This window comes from Nicotiana sylvestris, chromosome 9 (genome assembly GCF_000393655.2).
Source record: "Nicotiana sylvestris chromosome 9, ASM39365v2, whole genome shotgun sequence".
In the NCBI taxonomy this organism is placed as follows: Eukaryota; Viridiplantae; Streptophyta; class Magnoliopsida; order Solanales; family Solanaceae; genus Nicotiana; species Nicotiana sylvestris.
The window spans coordinates 82,971,741-82,991,031 of record NC_091065.1 but is presented as its reverse complement, the minus strand read 5'-3'; the positions used below and the strand labels follow the sequence as shown (position 1 = coordinate 82,991,031).

The 19,291-nt window shown below is 37.3% G+C and overlaps 1 protein-coding gene across 2 annotated transcripts; it reads right to left on the bottom strand.

Annotated features, from left to right (window-relative positions):
• Positions 1-6,602: 6,602 nt before the first annotated feature.
• On the bottom strand, positions 6,603-18,963 carry LOC104212127 (uncharacterized). Of its 2 annotated transcripts, none has more exons than XM_009761314.2 (11): positions 18,610-18,963; positions 15,953-18,520; positions 13,291-13,432; positions 13,107-13,189; positions 12,485-12,723; positions 11,834-11,920; positions 11,445-11,544; positions 10,041-10,239; positions 9,358-9,867; positions 7,944-8,195; positions 6,603-6,828 (listed from the first exon to the last, which is right to left on the bottom strand). In XM_009761314.2, exons 2-9 carry the CDS (start codon positions 18,440-18,442, stop codon positions 9,443-9,445), a joined length of 3,765 nt encoding a protein of 1,254 aa, XP_009759616.1. In that variant the 5' UTR covers positions 18,443-18,520; positions 18,610-18,963; the 3' UTR covers positions 6,603-6,828; positions 7,944-8,195; positions 9,358-9,442. The 2 variants fall into 2 exon arrangements, with proteins under 2 accessions (XP_009759616.1, XP_070012001.1); XM_070155900.1 differs by having other exon boundaries at positions 13,291-13,429.
• Between the last annotated feature and the right edge of the window lie 328 nt (positions 18,964-19,291).

The window sequence follows — 19,291 nt, the reverse complement described above, 5'->3', positions numbered from 1 at the left end:
AGAATTGTGTCAAATGCGAAATTTGCGGTAGAAATTTTTGACGGGTCCGGACATTTTGGGATGTGGCAAGGCGAGGTTCTAGATGTCCTTTTTCAACAAGGGCTAGATCTGGCCATTGAAGAAAAGAAACCAGATGTTATTGGAGAAGAAGATTGGAGAATTATCAACCGTGTTGCTTGCGGTACCATTCGATCCTACCTTGCTAGAGAGCAGAAATATCCATACACAAAGGAAACTTCTGCAAGTAAATTATGGAAAGCACTGGAGGATAAATTTTTGAAGAAAAACAGTCAAAATAAATTGTACATGAAGAAGAGACTGTTTCACTTCACCTATGTTCCTGGTACCACGATGAATGAACATATCACCAGTTTCAATAAGTTGGTCACAGATTTGCAAAATATGGATACAACTTATGATGATGGTGACTTGGCCTTAATGTTGTTGGCGTCACTTCCTGATGAGTACGAGCACCTTGAAACTACTCTACTCCATGGAAATGACGAAATTTCTCTCAGAGAAGTTTGTTCAGCTTTGTACAGCTATGAACAAAGAAAGCGAGAAAAACAGAAGGGCGGAGAAGGAGAAGCACTGTTTGTGAGGGGTCGTCCTCAAAATCAAACGAGGACAAAGAAGGGAAGATCCAAGTCAAGATCCAGACCCAGCAAAGATGAATGTGCCTTTTGTCGAGAAAAAGGGCACTGGAAGAAAGACTGTCCGAAGTTGAAGAATAAGGCCAAACATAACAATGGAAAGGCTATTATGGATTCAAATGTAGCTGATTGTGATGATTCAGACTTCTCATTAGTTACAACAGAGTCATCAACATCATCAGACATATGGTTGATGGACTCGGCTTGTAGCTATCATATGTGTCCCAACAGGGACTGGTTCGTGGAATTTCAAGAAGGAGAATATGGAGTCATCCACACAGCGGATAACAGCCCTCTTACCTCATATGGCATTGGTTCAATACGATTAAGGAACCATGATGGAATGATCAGAACATTGATAGATGTTCGATATGTACCGGATTTAAAGAAGAATCTCATCTCTGTGGGAGCCCTAGAATCAAAAGGGTTCAAAATCATTGCAGAAAATGGAGTGATGAGAGTATGCTCCGGTGCACTAGTGGTAATGAAGGCTAATCGGAAGAATAATAATATGTACCGCTATCGTGGCAGTACAGTTATTGGGACAGCGACAGTAACATCCAGTGACGACAAAGAGGCAGAAGCAACCAAGCTATGGCACATGCGCTTGGGACATGCTGGAGGAAAATCCTTGAAAACTCTATCAGATCAAGGATTGTTAAAAGGAGTAAAGGCTTGCAACTTGGAGTTTTGTGAGCATTGTGTTAAAGGGAAACAGACAAGGGTTAAATTTGGTACAGCGATCCATAATACTAAAGGCATTTTGGATTATGTACACTCTGATGTTTGGGGTCCTTCCAAAACACCTTCATTGGGTGGGAAGCACTATTTTGTAACCTTTGTTGATGATTTTTCCCGAAGAGTATGGGTGTATACAATGAAGAGCAAAGATGAAGTGTTGGGAATTTTTCTCAAATGGAAGACGATGGTGGAGAATCAGACAGGCAGGAGAATCAAGTGTATTCGCACAGACAATGGAGGTGAATACAAAAATGATCATTTCAATAAGGTCTGTGAAAATGATGGCATCATCCGACACTTCACTGTTAGACATACACCACAACAGAATGGAGTGGCAGAACGTATGAACCGGACCTTGCTGGAGAAGGTACGGTGTATGTTGTCCAATGCTGGCTTGGGCAAAGAATTTTGGGCTGAGGCAATTACATATGCATGCCACCTCATTAATCGTCTACCATCTGCTGCTATTGATGGCAAAACACCATTTGAAAAATGGTACGGAAAACCTGCTGTAGATTATAACTCTTTGCACGTGTTTGGCTCAACTGCATATTATCATGTGACAGAGTCAAAATTGGATCCAAGGGCAAAGAAGGCTATTTTTATGGGAATTACTTCTGGAGTCAAAGGATATCGCTTATGGTGTCCTATGACAAAGAAAGTAATATTCAGCAGAGATGTTACCTTTGATGAATTTGCTATGGTAAATAAGGTAACAGAAGATACCAAACAAAATGAAGGTGCTTCTAAGCAGGTGGAGTTTGAGGGAAAATTTATTTTTCCTACACAAGAAGCAGAGGAGGAAACAAATGAAGATTACCCTCTGGAAGGAGAGCCAGTAGAGGAGATTCCAACTCAGGAATCTCAACAACAACTTGAATCAATAGCAACCAGCAGGCCAAAAAGAACAATAACGAAACCTGTTCGTCTCATAGAGACGGTTGCTTGTGCAACCTCAATTGTAGCTGATGATGTTCCTACTACTTATAAAGACGCTGTCCAAAGTTCAGAAGAAGATAAGTGGAGGATTGCCATGAATGATGAAATACAGTCCCTTCATCAGAATCATACATGGAGATTGGCCAATCTCCCGAAGGGAAAGAAAGCAATTGGGTGCAAATGGGTATTTGCAAAGAAGGAAGGATTTCCTAACCAAGTAGATGTTCGCTACAAAGCAAGATTGGTGGCCAAAGGATATGCTCAAAAGGAGGGAATTGATTACAATGAAGTGTTTTCTCCAGTTGTAAAACATTCCTCCATTAGAATTATGTTGGCTTTGGTAGCACAATTGGATTTGGAACTAGTTCAGATGGATGTAAAAACTGCGTTTTTACATGGAAACTTGGAGGAGGAAATCTACATGACTCAGCCAGAAGGATTCAAAGTTGCTGGAAAAGAAAATATGGTGTGCAAACTTGAAAAATCGTTGTACGGATTGAAACAATCTTCTAGACAATGGTACAAGCGATTTGACGAGTTTATGTTGCGGCAAGGGTACAAGAGAAGCAAATACGATCATTGTGTGTATTTGCACAAGCTTAAAGATGGTTCTTTTGTATATCTTCTCCTATATGTTGATGATATGTTGATAGCTTCCAAGAATTTGGAAGAAATTGATAAGTTGAAGATTCAACTGAAGAAGGAGTTCGAGATGAAGGATTTGGGTGAGGCAAAGAAAATTCTTGGCATGGAGATAATTAGAGATAGACGTTCAAAGAAACTCTGTTTATCTCAAAAGGAATATTTGAAGAGAGTACTTCAACGTTTTGGCATAGATGACAAGACTAAGCCAGTTAGTACTCCACTTGCTTCCCATTTTAAGCTAAGTACTACTATGTCGCCAATGGATGAAGCTGAACGAGAGTATATGTCAAAGGTACCATACGCAAATGTTGTTGGTAGCTTGATGTATGCAATGGTTTGCACAAGGCCTGACATTTCACAAGCTGTTGGAGTTATTAGCAGATATATGCACAATCCAGGGAAGGAGCATTGGCAAGCTGTGAAGTGGATTCTACGGTATATTCATAATACTGTAGATGTCGGGTTAGTTTTTGAGCAGGAAGACAATCAGTCTGTAGTTGGATATTGTGACTCAGATTTTGCGGGTGATATGGACAAACGAAGATCAACTACTGGTTATGTGTTTACTTTTGCAAAGGCACCAGTTAGTTGGAAGTCTACTTTGCAGTCAACAGTTGCTTTGTCTACAACAGAGGCAGAATACATGGCTATTACAGATGCTGTGAAAGAGGCAATTTGGCTTCAAGGATTGCTAAAGGAGCTTGGTGTTGAACAAAAAGGTATCACAATTTTTTGTGATAGTCAAAGTGCTATTCAATTAGCGAAGAACCAAGTTTATCATGCAAGGACGAAGCACATTGATGTTCGGTATCATTTCGTACGCGAAATCATAGAAGAAGGTGGAGTCACGGTGAAGAAAATTCATACTACAGAGAATCCTGCTGATATGCTGACAAAGGTGGTGACTGCGGTCAAGTTTCAACATTGTTTGGATTTGATCAACATTGTTGAACACTGAAGATTGAAGATGAAGACACAACCAAAATTTGTTATTGAGAGAGAATTGAAAATGTGGAATTTTGCCAAGGTGGAGATTTGTTGAAGTTTGGCAAAATGCCAAAGTCCCACATTGGTTGGGAGTTAAGTTTGGGGGGATTTTTCCCCTATAAAAGAAGGCCTAATGTTTAGGATTGAAACACACCTCTCATTTGCCTTCTCATCTGTTTAAGGCATTTGTATCTTCTCTCTTTAGTATTATTTCACTTGTATTTTTGGAGTGAAATAAAATATTGGTTGTGTCCGAGGAGTAGGCAAAATTAGCCGAACCTCGTAAATTCTGGTGTTCCCTTTATTATTGTTTTATTGTCTTATTTATTATTTGGTGGCTGTCATAATTTTTGGTATAGTAGTTGTGACTTATTCACACTATATACATTTGGCTTCCGCAACAGTTAGTAACCCCCTCCAGAAGTTGAAAATAGGAGCTATGTAGCTGGTTACACCTTTAAACGGTCAATTCGTCTGTTGTGCTTCTTGAGATGTGTCATATCGTAAAGTCCTTTTACAAGCAACTTAAGATTTCGATATTCTAATATTTCTTCTTGCTCTTTTCTTTTGTCGTGGAGTAATGTGTTACTCCTATAAAAATATTAAGGGATCATTTGGCTATACATGCTCGTTATGAATAATAATTCATAGATTATTTATGCCCTAACTAATAATACAGAAATGGTTACTCAAGAATAATGTAAGGATTGTTATGCGAAAATTACTTGAAGATAGTTATTCTACATACATTCTTATCTCATATTGTAATCTATAGTATTAAATAACAAATTCTCGCACAATTTAGATTATTAGCAACGTGAAATTTAAATATTGAATATTTAATTATATGCTGAAATCATTTTTGTAAATAGGGAAACAACGACCCTTAAGTAAGACGAAACCACATCTTCTAGGAATAATAACCAGTACAGTACATCAGGATGGCAACAAAACCTGTGGGCACACAATTTCTTTTGAATTTAAAATCTTTATCCGTTAAAGTGTCAAAAGAAAAGAAAATCATTGAAGTTTGTCTCTAAGTGCAGTGATACATGATAATTTGCTATATACAACCGTACTATATATAAATATACAGTAATTATTCTGACACCATGTTATATTAACCAGAAGATTGCTTCATCAGTAATTTTTATATATGCCAAAACGGTGATAAATATATGGCATGCTTTGTTTCACAGAAAGCAAATATTATGAGTACAGATGAAGCCAAACTATCTTGGATAAACTAGTTGCAGCTTTAAGACAAAAGCAGTAAATCTTTGTTTTGATTTTTGCTGTTTGGGTGAAAACATTGAATAACACTGTTGCTTAAGATTCTGTCATAAGAATATGAAATACATCAGTAAAATGCATGTGGTATTTTAATAATTTAATGCCAATTTTAATTTGCCAGTGAAACATGACTTGGTTTCTGAGCACAAGTTGGGTTATAATTGGTTTATAATTCCAATTATTATATTAACATGGCCTGGCGTTAGCACAACTCTTTTGAGAAGGAACTTGATGGTGGATATAATATACTGTATCCACTGCTCTGCTAGTCTCATCACTCATGTGCTCTATTTTATTTTATTTTACATTTCTTATTTTCTTCCCTCTTCTGCCTCTTTTTTTATTTTCTCCTTTGGTATCTTTCGAAAGAGACTACCAGGAAAAAATAAAATGGAGCTTTATAGTCTTGTTTGACGAAATAAATCTAATTTAATACGAAATTGGTTACAAAAAAGGGGGGAAAGACTCAAGCATGCATGCTATATACTTTCTTTTTAGATTCCCACTTTTTGTTCAATGATAGACCAAATAAAGTACACATCACGGCCATAATCCTTCTGGCGAGTTCCAGCGATTCATCACATCACCTTTTAGGATTTTATTATGAAACAAACATATAAAAGGATGATTTTGTTCCATTGCTATGGCAAAAAGGTAAAAGGACTGATCTCGTCATAAGAAATTACGTTTAGAAACGAAAATGATAACTTCACTATATATGTATGATTATTTCATGCAAAATAGTAGGATTAAGTGAAATAAAAAATAGGTGTATTAGCACTACTTAAATAAGAATTGCCTAATATCAAAGTCACATTGCATTATAAATTTTAATATAGATTTTTTTTCAAACTAAAAACTTGACCATGTGTACTGATCAATATTTCTGGAGTCAAGTATCAGAATATCGCATCAAATCCATGTATTATTACTCATCGCGTACCGAATTCTGGAGTCACATTGCCGCATGTTTGATTCATCAACAGAACCCCTTAATGTATATGTGCAACTAAATAAAATCTGTTTGAATGTTTAACTGGTCTTTCTTTTTAACCTGCCATGAATATATCAACAATTAAGTCGGATTTTATAGGACAAGATATAGTAAAAAACTATTCTTTCAAGATTCAAAGTTTTTTCAAAAGATCATAGGGCACTAGAACAGAGAGGAAACTCTCAGCTCATGGACCAAAGTGTAAATAAACATTCGCATTGTTATTGTAGAGAGTGAGAAAATTCTACCCAAGATTGATCATAACAGAAGAGTTCTACATCTCACAAGAAAACAGAAGAATGGCAACCATGAGAACACCAGCTCCAGATATCTCGAAAATAAAATGCCAATAAAGACGAAAAAACAGCTCACTTTCAATCAAAAGGGCGTCATTTCAACTGACATCAAAACACCAAATCCTCATACGGACGATACTGGTAACAAACTAAAATTAGGCTTGGGTGCACCAAAAGTTACTAGAAGAAACAATCTACAGAATATACACGGACGAAAGAAGACAAAAGAACACTACATCGTCAATTCCTATGCAGCTTCAGCGGGTTCTCTACAGTTGAGCTGATGAAAAATTGAGAATAGGATAAGAGTTAGATGATTAACCTTGATGCCACTAATAAGACCATAGTAATGCCGAAGGAGGTTAAAGACAGAAAAATAATATGTACCAATAAAAGAAAACCAAAAAAAAAAAGTAGAAGATCCAGCATTAAATAATCTAATAACAACACAACAGCCCGCAAGAAAACAGCAGACAAAAAGTGAAGCCTATAACAGGGTAACAATGAGGACAAAACTCAAACATCAAATACTTAGATGTTATTTAATGTGAAGCGGAAGCTTCACCGAATCATAGTTAAACTGACAAAGTTCCCTGTAACTCACTAGTGTCTAATTTTTAGAAACAAATATCACTTTTCAATCTTCTTTTGCATCTTTCTCAACAAACTTGGGTACTTCACTGACATCAAACTTAGAATCATCTGAGAGTAGGTATGCACATTAGCCATTTAGGTGCACAAGCTAGTACATTTTGACTTGAGTTTGAGTTAAACCCAATGATTTAAATGACTTAGCAAGATTACAACAGCGTCTAGTTAGTCCTTCCATTGGTACTTGTTCCAATCCTAACCAGCTATAATGAAAGTCTCAAGTAACCATGGAAAAAGGAAGCAAATCACATTTGAAGTCATCGATTTTTTACTTGTGTGCCTTCCTTCTCCAAACTTCCCAGTTCTCACTTGTTCTCATACCCTACTACTACAGCAGCACCACAAATATTCATTTAAACCAACCTTATCACTATCTCATGCATAAATTTTATCAAAATGACCAACGGCAAATCTAAAACTTCTGAACTCTTTTACTCTGACACTGTTCCACTATTTCTCCAGTATGAAATTTCAAATGGAAGGACGATCCTAAAATTACTTTGGACAAATATAAATTCTATACAAGTTGTGAGTGACAGCAGAGAAAAAGGACAGAGATAACTTATCAAAACCAAAAAGAATAAAGGGAAAAGGTGTAATGCAATTGAAAATTACTACCATGCAAATGACATAATATACACAGCAAGAAGCTAAAGGAATGCTCTTATCGTGCAATAAATTGTGCAAAAAGGTGGTTACCTAATAAACGCAACCAAAAGAGTTAAAACGGCGCAAAATACATACCTCAAAACAGCTACGCCTAGATATACACATCCCAATCCAGTTTGTCGGTCAGATTATCTTGATCAATACTCATTCTTTCGCTGCCATGTAGGATATCTACAACTTTCAACCAAAAAACAGCTACTAAAAAAATATAGCACCGAATATGTTTACGTCCGTAATTACGTGGAGGAATATACACTTGGCTGTGTCAGTTGCTCAATTAAAGATCAAAATTAGCATGTTACATCTTCAAAAATCTACACAACGTACCTGCAATAGAAATAGAAATTCAGAGCTCAAGTTAAAACTTCAGGAATTAACAATCTGTTGGAAGTTGGAACAACAGAACAGGCAACCAGAAACAGAATAACCATAACACTTAAAGACTAAAAGAGCAAGTACCACAATGACATGCCACGTTCAGAAAAGCACATATTGACAATAGCCTAAATGCTAGCAGTAATCTTGACGGCAAGTAAAATACCTCTCAAAATCAACTTTGGTTTCGTTTGGTCACATCGTAAAAGATGATGTTTTTTATCAAACTAACTTTTCAACATTGACATAGTATTTTCTTTCACTATCACTAATATAGTAGATAAGAAATGAATATCATAAACTAAGTATCTAATCAAACACCATGATATTAACTGAGACGGTTACAGCAAAACAAGATTTCTACCAGAAAACATCCAGTTCATTATTAAAAAGAAGAAATTATTTGATAGTGTCTATCAAATTGCTTCATTCTTAAATGTTTGGGAGTTGCTTCAAGCCGATTAGTACAAAGCAACTACTACTTTTTTTGAAGAAAGTACTAAGCAACTACTTCAATGCTAGGAAACAAGAGAAGGGGCTAAAAAGAGAGATCTGAACATTGTGACCCAAGCCATCATGTGGACCACTTGGAGGGAGAGAAACTAAAGAGCCTTTCATGTCGTAGAGAGATCCTTCTAAAATATTCCAGTAAATATGCCATTTGAAGTATACAGATATTCCGACAACAACAGCAACAACATACCCAGTGAAATCCCACAAGTGGGTCTAGGGAGGGTAGTGTGGACGCAAAGGTTACCCCTACCTTGTAAAGGTAGAGAGGTTGTTTTCGACAGACCCTCGGCTCAAGGAAAGCATAAACCCAGCGTTCATGAGCATGTCGGGAAGGTAGATAATTGGATCACTGCAGAAAGGAACTCATCTTTGCAGAGCTCTATGTGGTATAAACTTTGTATACGGGTCGCTAAATTGTTATATAGTTTAAAAATCAGGCAGCACAGATTCACCGGTTAAAAAATGGCCACGAAGATCCCCTAAAACAGGAAAAGGAGACAAATAGAAAAACTAAATAACCCATACATCATTGGCTTCTTAACGAATCCAAGCGACTTTTTAGGGAAGGGAACAGTGCAAAGCCAATAGAAAATGAACTTACATATGGAGCACCTTCTATTAGCACCACAGGGACATCGCAAGAACTCATACTACCGCAGGGCTCAAAATCAGACAACCCACTAATATCAACAAGACTCCAGTTCCTCAGTGGTTTTTGGGGGCAACCGAGCTACATCTTGGAGAGATTTTGAATCAAGGGACAACATATGAGCACTCACTGAAACTTCTTTATGGTCATTGAGGTTACTTCTCATGATTTCATTGGAAGTTTCTTGACTTGCCAAAGGAGAGTTCAAGGAGGACAAGTCTGAGGTAGATGTTTTATCACAAATATAGCCATTAGGAACGGGTAGATCTAAACAACCCATAACATTTTCTATCTGATGAGAGTCCTTGGAAGTAGCTTTTAACGAACCAGTGGAATCACACATCAAATCAGACGCATCATTCAAGAAGCCATCAGCTACAGCAAGACTTGGTTCTACACGTAAAATAGCACCTTTATCATCCTGGTTGAGTTTGACTTCAGAGAAAGCATCAGCATTGGACCCTGAAACACAATTTTTACTTTACTAATTCCAGCTCTAGAGCAAATATTGAAGCTGATTTGTCAGTTCAATGTAATAAAGCATCATGAGAAGCAAAGAACTTGAAAAGATAGATAGCATAGATAAGCGCGTGTGTGTGTGTGTATATATATAAAAAAGATACTTGTTGAAGTACCTTGGCCTTCACTAAACTGATCCTTCAATAGAGGCTTCTGTAACATATCCGTGCCAGGGAACACTATCATACTCATATACTTCATCCCCAGTCTCTTTGATTTTTCAAGGGGCGTAAAACCAAAAACCTTTGTCCATGTCTCAATAAGTTCTGGTATAGCAGGTATAACCAGCTTCTCAACATCAAGAGAACAAAGAGCCTGACAAGAGTTTCAACAAGAAAGACTTCAGATAGGTGCTGAAGAGCAATTACAACACTTTTGACTCCAGAGGACTACAAAACACATGTAGATTAATCAACTCCACATTTCCATACAAATAACATAGGATTCCATGCATGTAAGTTGATAACATTTGTAACATCTTGTGGTGTCACAAATGTGGCTGCTTCACCATTGTTCCTCTACCTAATGACACCAAGCCTGTATTCTGTACTCCCGATTATATTTTTGGCCTTGTTGACTACAAGGGAATCTTGAAATCTAGTTAGAAAGAGAAGACTAAGGGAGGAAGGAGAAGATAATGTTGGTATCATGTGCATGGTACCTTCACTAAGTTCTGGAGGATCTTACAGAATGACTCAGCTTTATAGGAATGGGTTCAAATGTAGAACTCAGACTCATACACTGGTTAAACAAGCACTGCCAATGTTCAGAAGTTCAAATTCGTAAAATCAATCAGCTTGATAGAAAAAGGTTTTGCTGCAAAGACTCATCGAAAGCTCTTTAACAGTAAAATTAATATACTCCCTCCATCACAGAAAATAAAGGTGGGTTCAAAATACAAGGGTCAACATATCAAATTCTCAGAGTAAATTTGATTTCCTGGGGTGCTATTAGGTTCAAACACGATTAAGGAGGTGAAGGGGTACCCACAATGCTTAGGTGTGTATGAGAGTTTAGGGACAAGGTTAGGGTCAAATATGTTTTTTTTTCCTTAAGATTAATATATCTATGAATCTTGAAATCACAAACAACAAAATTCAAACATAAAATGAAATAAACCCAAATTTCACATTTTCTAAGAGACTCCGGGACAAAACATCTTAGCTTCCAAAGGTATGAGCCAATACTCGTAAACGTTATAAAAGAACAAGGCCCTTCTTAAAATTCTTTTACCTTTCATCTATAGATTATTTTCATTAGTAAAGGACCTTTCATCTATAGATATATTTACCACCAGTAACTCAATCATGTCAGTCTATTGAAAGAATGCTAGAAGATTATACTTGTAAAGTATATAAAACCATCAAAAAATACTTCGAGTAGAGAGAACTAGAATGCAACTCGTCCTTTCTTTTTCTTTTTCTTTTTCTTTTTCTTTTTCTTTTTCTTTATTGTGATAAGGAGAACTAGAATGCAACTTTAAAAACAAGAGCATCAAACTAGCTAATACATAATCATACCGTTTCAATTGCAGTGAGAAGCCGACGGCACATTCCTTGACGACGATGCATATATCGTGTTCCAATAAATGGCATCTCAACAACCTGGTTCCCATGAATCCTATTTATAGAGTAGAATCATTTTGAGTTGGTATTATACAATCCATGAATACAAAAGAGAAGCAAACTCAAATAATACTAGATACCACATCTGCAAATTTTTCTAGCATCAATTAAGCACATGAAGAGATGGCCACATCATCAAATGCCAAATTGGAACACGTCAAAAGCATTATGGCCGATAATCAAAAGTTAATCACCCTTATGGATGCAGCAGAGATATACAGAACCATGATCAGCACGAGTAAGAAACAATCCAACGAAGACTAAGAAACTCAACTAATATTCACCTTATGGATGCAGCAGAGATAAGTTCATCACCCTTCTCCAGAATAACAGTATAGAACCCGTGGTAGTTCATTCGCCTAAAGTTTGACCTGGTATCACAAGAGAAATCAAAGATAAGTTTCTTAATCAACTTATCTGAAAAAGATAAGTTTCTTAATCACCAGTGTACACCAAAACTGGAATCATTTAGTGTACGGTAAGAAACTGTAACATTAAAACAAAAACAACTTTTCACAAGAACTACAGTACAAAAAGATGATATCAAAATTTGGAATTCATTGAAAAGGAAAAGTAGCATTTTGAGTGAACAAAACTAAAAATAGTCTCTGGTATTGATGTGTTTGGATGATTTGAGAAAACAAGAAAAATATAGAAGCTTTTAGCTTGAGCAGGAAGACTACTAGTTGTTTTAAAGCCATCTGGACAAGAGGACTCAGTAATCTTTTTTTTTTCTTTTGATAAGGTAAAAGTTTAAGAGGCTTCTGTAATCCAATAATCAGCAATATCTGGAACTAAATGAAAATAACAAACTCTATACGGAATTCTTTAAATGACATTACTCCAACATACAAAGCATGCATAGACAGCAATTATGCTTTCGCTTATAAAAAATCATCAGAACATTATGTTATCACAGCTTCAAAGATTCTCACCCGCAGCTATAAACAACGCTCTGAATTATATTGATTTTACTTCGCTGGTCAACAATGGGCACAAAACACTCATCCATAATGGAGAAAGCAACAGCTAACTTGCAATTGCACTCAATTTCAACTGGATCATCACTCAAATTTATATCCCTGCCAAAATCACGATGTCGAAGAAGTGTCCAACAAAATCCTTCATCCATGTCATGCCTTACACCAAGAAGCATCTGCAGGCCCTCAAAAATCTGTTGAAGAACGTATGAGATTATTTCACTGCATAGAAACTAATGTGTATGTGTATGAATAAATTGTACAGATATAGTTTACTATTAGGTCGGAGGAAGAAAGTTCTAGATAACATTCCAGCTTATGGCATGGTCTTGGATCAAGTGAGACCTCACCACTAGCTGTGAGATAAACATTATCTTAGTTGTAATGTACTCCACATAATAATTATACACCGGAGAATGGAGATGATATGGCAACTTCTCTCTTCTGTTTTCACCAGATTACATTAATAGCATGTGACAGATAAATGGAACTGAAAAACTTCTTCACGGTTAATTAATAATAATGTGATCTTGAAGTTGCAGAAACTGCAATGTATTTAAGTGGACAAGTGCAATACCTTCTGGCATCCCTTTCCGCAAAATGTTAGATCTTTAGAATCAAAATCCAGAGCATCGTCACCAGGGACACAAGGCAAATGGACTGCAAAAGCCAAAGCCAATATGTTCGTATATTTCATCCATCAATACATTCTACAAATTTAGGGCAAAAAATAACTACAAAAAAGGGATTTGGAAATATACATTTTCCCTCACACAAATGGCATGTCAACAACTCAGAGACTAGCATGTCGTCCTGAACATCATTCTCTGAGGATTTTCTGACAAATGTCCCACAGAATTTGCATGAACAATAAACACATCGCCAATCTCCAGAAGGCAACTTCTGCAACAAATTCAAAGATAGTAAGACATAATTCTGCTCAACGATTTTAGGAGTTAGTCGGGAGAGTTTATGAAAGCACCAGAGTTGCAACGTGTCTAGACTGACTATTGCTTCACCCAGTTGTCAAATAAGTGGTCCAGAAACTTCTGTAACCTCATTCTGACAACCATCATCCACTACTTAATTATACCACCTAATTGAGGCAATACTATTTTTTTTATAAGTAATACGACCCAGATTGTGGCTGCGGAACAAAAAGTAAAGCCATATATTGGCTATCAAAGCCACTACTATCTTCTAGAACAAACAAAAGAATATGCAATATATTCCCATGGGCAGACCTCATCCTTTCTACTGCTTATACTTCTATTTCAATCTTGTTTTATATTGTAAACCTCTCTACCTATCCAAGAGCCAAACAGTGGTCATGACTCATTTCCCATCTTGCTCCATTGGTGACTCAAACCTCCAACCTCATGGAGGAAGGTGTAGGGTCCTTGTCACCAAGCTATCTCTCTGTGATTTCTAACTGCTTACACTTTGACAGAAGTGTACAACAAGTAGCAAAAAGACAGATTTGCAATAACTTCTTGATGCCACAGGCTTTTGGCAGCTGGGATAATTAAGTCAAACTCTGAACCAACTTACTGGCTGCCAGATTTGTAGCTACTGTATCTGCCAGAATGGTGAATATTCAACCATAGGAAAGGTAACTTTTTTACCTTTTTGTGTGGTGTGAAATGATTCCATTAAATGCCCATTACCAAATGGTTTTGATGAATAAACATACTTTTTGCTTCGGTATGTGTAAGGAATACATATAAAGAATAATTTTGAAAAGAAAAAGATATCATGGATATATGATGTATTATATTCTAAAGAACTCGACAAGAGCACCTTTTTCCTCCAACCTTGAGGTTGTGGGATCGAGTCACCAGGGGAGCAAGATAGGGGAGTTCCTAGGAGGGGTAAAAAAAATGAAAAATAAAATAAAAATTCCAAAGCACTCCAAAATAAAGAAATTTACAGGTTCACATAAAGTTTATTAGTCTCAGAAATAATGAAGTTTAGACACAAAAAATTCAAACAATCTGTTTATGGTACTAGTAAACTCCAACTGCTTTATTATCAATTGAAATTTGTCTGATTTTCCTGAATTTTTCAGCATTCTCAATAGTGCATTTGAAGTGCATTTAAACCTTGAAGTGAGGCACAATGTTGATTGGCGCTTCCTCTCTTCAACAGAAACCAGTCAACCAGATGATTTTCTAAGTTAGGTTAATTAACTAAGCCCGTGGATAACCTATCCGACAAAGTAACGCTTGCGAATTTTGTCTTGAGATAGGGTGACACTAAATGATAAATATAGCCAGTAGAACTATATATTGATTGTTACGGAAATTCTATAGATGAATACGTTAAGTCAAAATTACAAAATTTAGTTCAAGAAAAGCAGTAAATTAGTTTGTATCAAAATGGAAGTGACAATTGAATTTTTTTTTTTAAAAAGCATATTATCTTACAATACCCTGGTGAATAACAATGAAGTATAAAGGGCAACCCGTGCACAAAGCACCCTGCTCATGCAGGGTCCGAGGAAGGTCCACACCCCAAGGAGTGTATGTAGACAGTCTACCCTAATGCAAGCATTAGTGCCTGCTTCCACAACTCGAACCCGTGACCTATAGGTCATACGGAAACAACTTTACCGTTGCTCCAAGGCTCCCCTTCGAATAACAATGAAGTATATTATCTTAAAATTCCTTGGTCAATAACAATGTGAAAACACCATATCAGCAACACCATTGGCAGTAAAACTCATGCATGTGGTACTCAATAAGACTGAACAAAATGCACCTCAAAAGTCATTGTTTTTCCTCATACGAGTTTTGCCAACTGTCCCGCTAGGTGAGTCGTACAGTTGCTGGTTGATTTTTGCAAAAACTCGCAAGACTCAACTCCAAATGAATAGATTAAACAGAATTCTTAGCCCTGTATTCTGTATACAACAATACTTCAGGAGGGCATAATATAATCTCCATCATACAAATAAAACGGGCAGTCCTACTAGAGCTTTGGTACACTTCCATTAACAAGTTTTACACCATATCCCACCTACGTAAAAAACATGTTAATGTTATGCCAAAATGCAAAGGTCTACATTTTGGGCAAAAATGAGGAGGCAATAAGGGGATTTTGCTATGCATATTGATTAGAAGGCGCTAGAAGGTTTTCTGTTTCCTCTTAAACCTAATCGAACCTTGAAGTGGAATGGCACAACCTAGACAAAATCTCAACTAGAAAACCAATTAGTAGAGTGATCCTAACATATATGACTTAAAACTTAAAATTCTCAAAAAGTATTTAAGAAGAAAAAAAGCACTATACTTGACTCTTTTCAGACTAACAGACGTGACAGGAGAATTTATCAGATTCTTTGAACATAGATTGAAGTAAACTAAGCCAATGCAAAAGGGAAAAAAGCACAGGAATAAAAAGGTGGAAGAAGACGTGTCTTACTTGAATATCTAAGCAGCTTTGGTGGAAAGTTGAGGGGCAACTATCACAACATATCAAGTCACCCCCATCACCACAAATGTTGCATGTATCATCGTTTGGGTCATCACCAACAATATTCACAGAATGAAAACCAATACGATCAATTTCATTCTGTTTATTCCATGAGTCCACCAGACATTGCAAAAGAGACTGTCCTGACTGCAGAAACACATTCTGAAATGGCTGACCCAGCTCGCTTCCAGCATGGGATTCAAAATCAGCAAGCTTAAGTGTCTCACCACAACAGCCACAACAAATTCCATCTCCTGTGATCTTTCCTGCTTGCTTCACTTTTTTCCTTCCACCATAAATGTAGTGCACCTGTGCATTAGATTGAATAACCCCTAAATCAATCATCCACGCTAAAAGAGTTCGCTTCCCATCATACAGTATAAACTCATCACCATCTGAATCAACCCCTCCTCCCTTGGAACTCCGTGCCAAAAGAGCACAGGGCTTTCTGCGTTTTCCGTCTTCTGTATTTGCTCCCAACTTTTTCCTCCTTACTGCCACACTTAAGCTGTTTCCTGTTTTGGTTCCAAAACTTAAGTTGCTTTTGGCAGATTGCTTCTTTTTGGTCATTTTCTTGCTTGTTTTACATCCAACAACCTTTTGCTTCTTCTTTCCCTTGTTCTCTTTTTCTTTCCTACCTCTGAACAGTGTGCTGAATACATCCTCCGGTATAGGAGTAAATGCAGACCTGGTCTTATCATCAGCAGCTCCAGCTTCAACTCTCTCTTTAAGCCTCTTGTATGCCAAAGTGACTGACCAATGTTGTCTTCCTTCCGGATCATACCAGATTGCGTCCTTATAATCTTTTGTTAACCTGGGCCTGTACTCAACAGTCCAACCTGACTTCATAAGCATATCGATTATCTGCTCTCTAACTGCCTGCTTTTGTTCCCTAACACCAAATTCCTTCACCTCAGTCTTGCTTCCTTTCGACTTACTCTGCTTATCATGATATGGATCACTGCTGAGCCTTTTGTTTCCATCATTTCCAGGACCCTCGTTATTAACTTCAGCATTTGCTTGTTCAGTGCCTTCCTCGTACCCAAGAGCCTCTTCGACGCCATTTGTCTGATTCACCTTGAGATGCTTTGAGCCCTTAACAAGACCGTCGGCCTTTTCATCGTTCATGCTTCTCTTGGGACCCCTCGATTTGTCTTTTTGGCTACTGGTCAGACTGGTCCCTTGCATCTTTGGAGGTCTTCCACGACGGCCCTTCGGCTTTTGCTTTCCCCTCTCTATCAGTCTTGCATTAACATCATTCCTTGCCTTGAGTATTTTCATGCCAGACGGATCAATGTTGTTCTCTGTTTTTGAACTGGACACACCTGCATCCTTTACTCCAAAAACATGCTTCTTACCATCAATAACAGCCACTGTACCTGACCTCAAGACCCTTTTAAACTGACCCATAGAAAGCACTGTATTCACCTTCTGTCTTTTGACTTGATCATCAGCAGGAAGCTCAACATCCTCCGCATCCTTTCTTTTCCTCCCTCTACCTCTCTTGCGTACCTTAATCTTGGCTTCATCACTACTGGCATCAACTTGTTCACCGGCAGTGGCATCGTTATCGTGGCATTCAGAAGCCTCAGCTTCAGTTCTTTTCCTTCCTCTGCCTCTCTTCCCAGGCTTCTTCTCGCTCTTATCATTGCTTTTATCTTGCACTTGGCTAATGTCATCAATGCTGCTCTCCGAAATCTTTGTTATTTCCCCTCTTTCAACACCCACCAGATCATGAATTCCCTGCTCAATTTGTCTTCCAGGTGAAGAAACACCTGACTCTCCCTTAAGAGATACCGAGCCATTAGAAATCAGTCCTCTTTCAAGGAAGTCACCATCATGAGAAACATCATCCTTTCTTGAATCCTTAACCTCCTTCTTTTTCCTCCCCCTCCGCCCTCTGCCCTTACTGGTATCAACCTCGCCATGCGGCTCACCATTACCATCACAAGCTACATTAATTTTAATTACTTCGCCATTTTCAACAGCAGTTCCCTCCTCATATTTTCTTTCTTCTGAAGGCCTCGACGTGCCCGACATCAAAGATAAACCCTTATTTTCAAGCTCCACCTGACAGGAAGTTTTATCCTCTGTTGAATCCTTCACCTTCTTTTTTCTTCCTCGCTGCCTCCCAACAACAATGTCCACTCGATTCTTCTCCGGAAGCTTCACTTGCATCAGCGGGTCTTCGTCCCCGACTTCACCAACAATTCCCTCAGCCTTCTCAGAGTCAACATCAGCAATGACACATTTAGGGACATCACACTCATCATCATTTTCACAAACTTCTGTGATAGACTCATTTAAATCAAGATCTTGCTTAGAAACTGAGTCAGTCAAAGTCAAAGTAGGCTCCATTTGCTCAGACGGATCCCTATTCAAATCCAACTCATGTTTCATTGTACTACACATGGTACTTCCTTTCAACCCCTCTTCCATCTTGAATTTTTATTTTTTTTTGGTTGCTAAAATTAGGTTTTACTTACAAAAACCATGAAATCAATAACTTAAAAAACCCTACAATTAAAACCAGAAATTAGAAAGAAAAAAAAGTAATACTAACAAATACCAAATGATTTAAAAATGCAAAAGAAATTAAGTCTTACCAAGAAAGTTCAGTATTATGAAATCTGTGGACCAGTAACATCATACAGGACAAGTATTACTGTATTTCCATTTGAGAGTTAAAATCAGCTGAGAATATAGTGTGTGATTAGGGCGATTTGGGTTTTTACTGAGAGAGTCGGGTTGGGGGTTTTAGGAGTTGGAGGGTTGTATTACTTTTGCAGATCTTTTTGTTTTTCGTTTCCCAGGTAAGGACGAGGAGGAGGACCAATTGTAATTTTGGAGGGAGACTCATTTATTTTGGATTTATTTCCCATTTTCCCTCCATTGCGTGTTTGCCAAAATTGAAGATCCTTTTGTGATGCCAATGAAGCTTAGCCTTAACGAATTGTAGTTTAAGGGTCGTCTGGTAGGGTGTATAAAAATAGCAGTGAGTGTGGCGTATAAGTAATATTAGAATTAATAAAGCTGTGATTACTATTTGGTTTGGTGTATTAAAGGTTTTGAAATAACAGTTTTATCTTTATATATGTTTGTTGATGTATTAAAATTATGGTATTTGTAATGCTATTATTTGCTAAGTATAAGTGTGCATAGCCAATACAAGTATTAGCTATAGATAGATTGAAAAATACTATCAAATGATGAATTAATAATATCAAAGCTAATTTATATATTATGTTACCTAATAGATCCTACTAAACTACTCTTAAGTGTAAGTGG

Bases quoted from the DNA above. Each gene is read 5' to 3' on its own strand.
- LOC104212127 (XM_009761314.2), bottom strand. From the start codon at position 18,442: ATGGAAGAGGGGTTGAAAGGAAGTACCATGTGTAGTACAATGAAACAT. The intron at 13,433-15,952 runs GTAAGACACGTC...AATTTGTTGCAG, and splicing joins AAAGCTGCTTAGATATTCAA to AAGTTGCCTTCTGGAGATTG. The intron at 11,545-11,833 runs GTGAATATTAGT...CTCTATAAATAG, and splicing joins ATCTCTGCTGCATCCATAAG to GATTCATGGGAACCAGGTTG.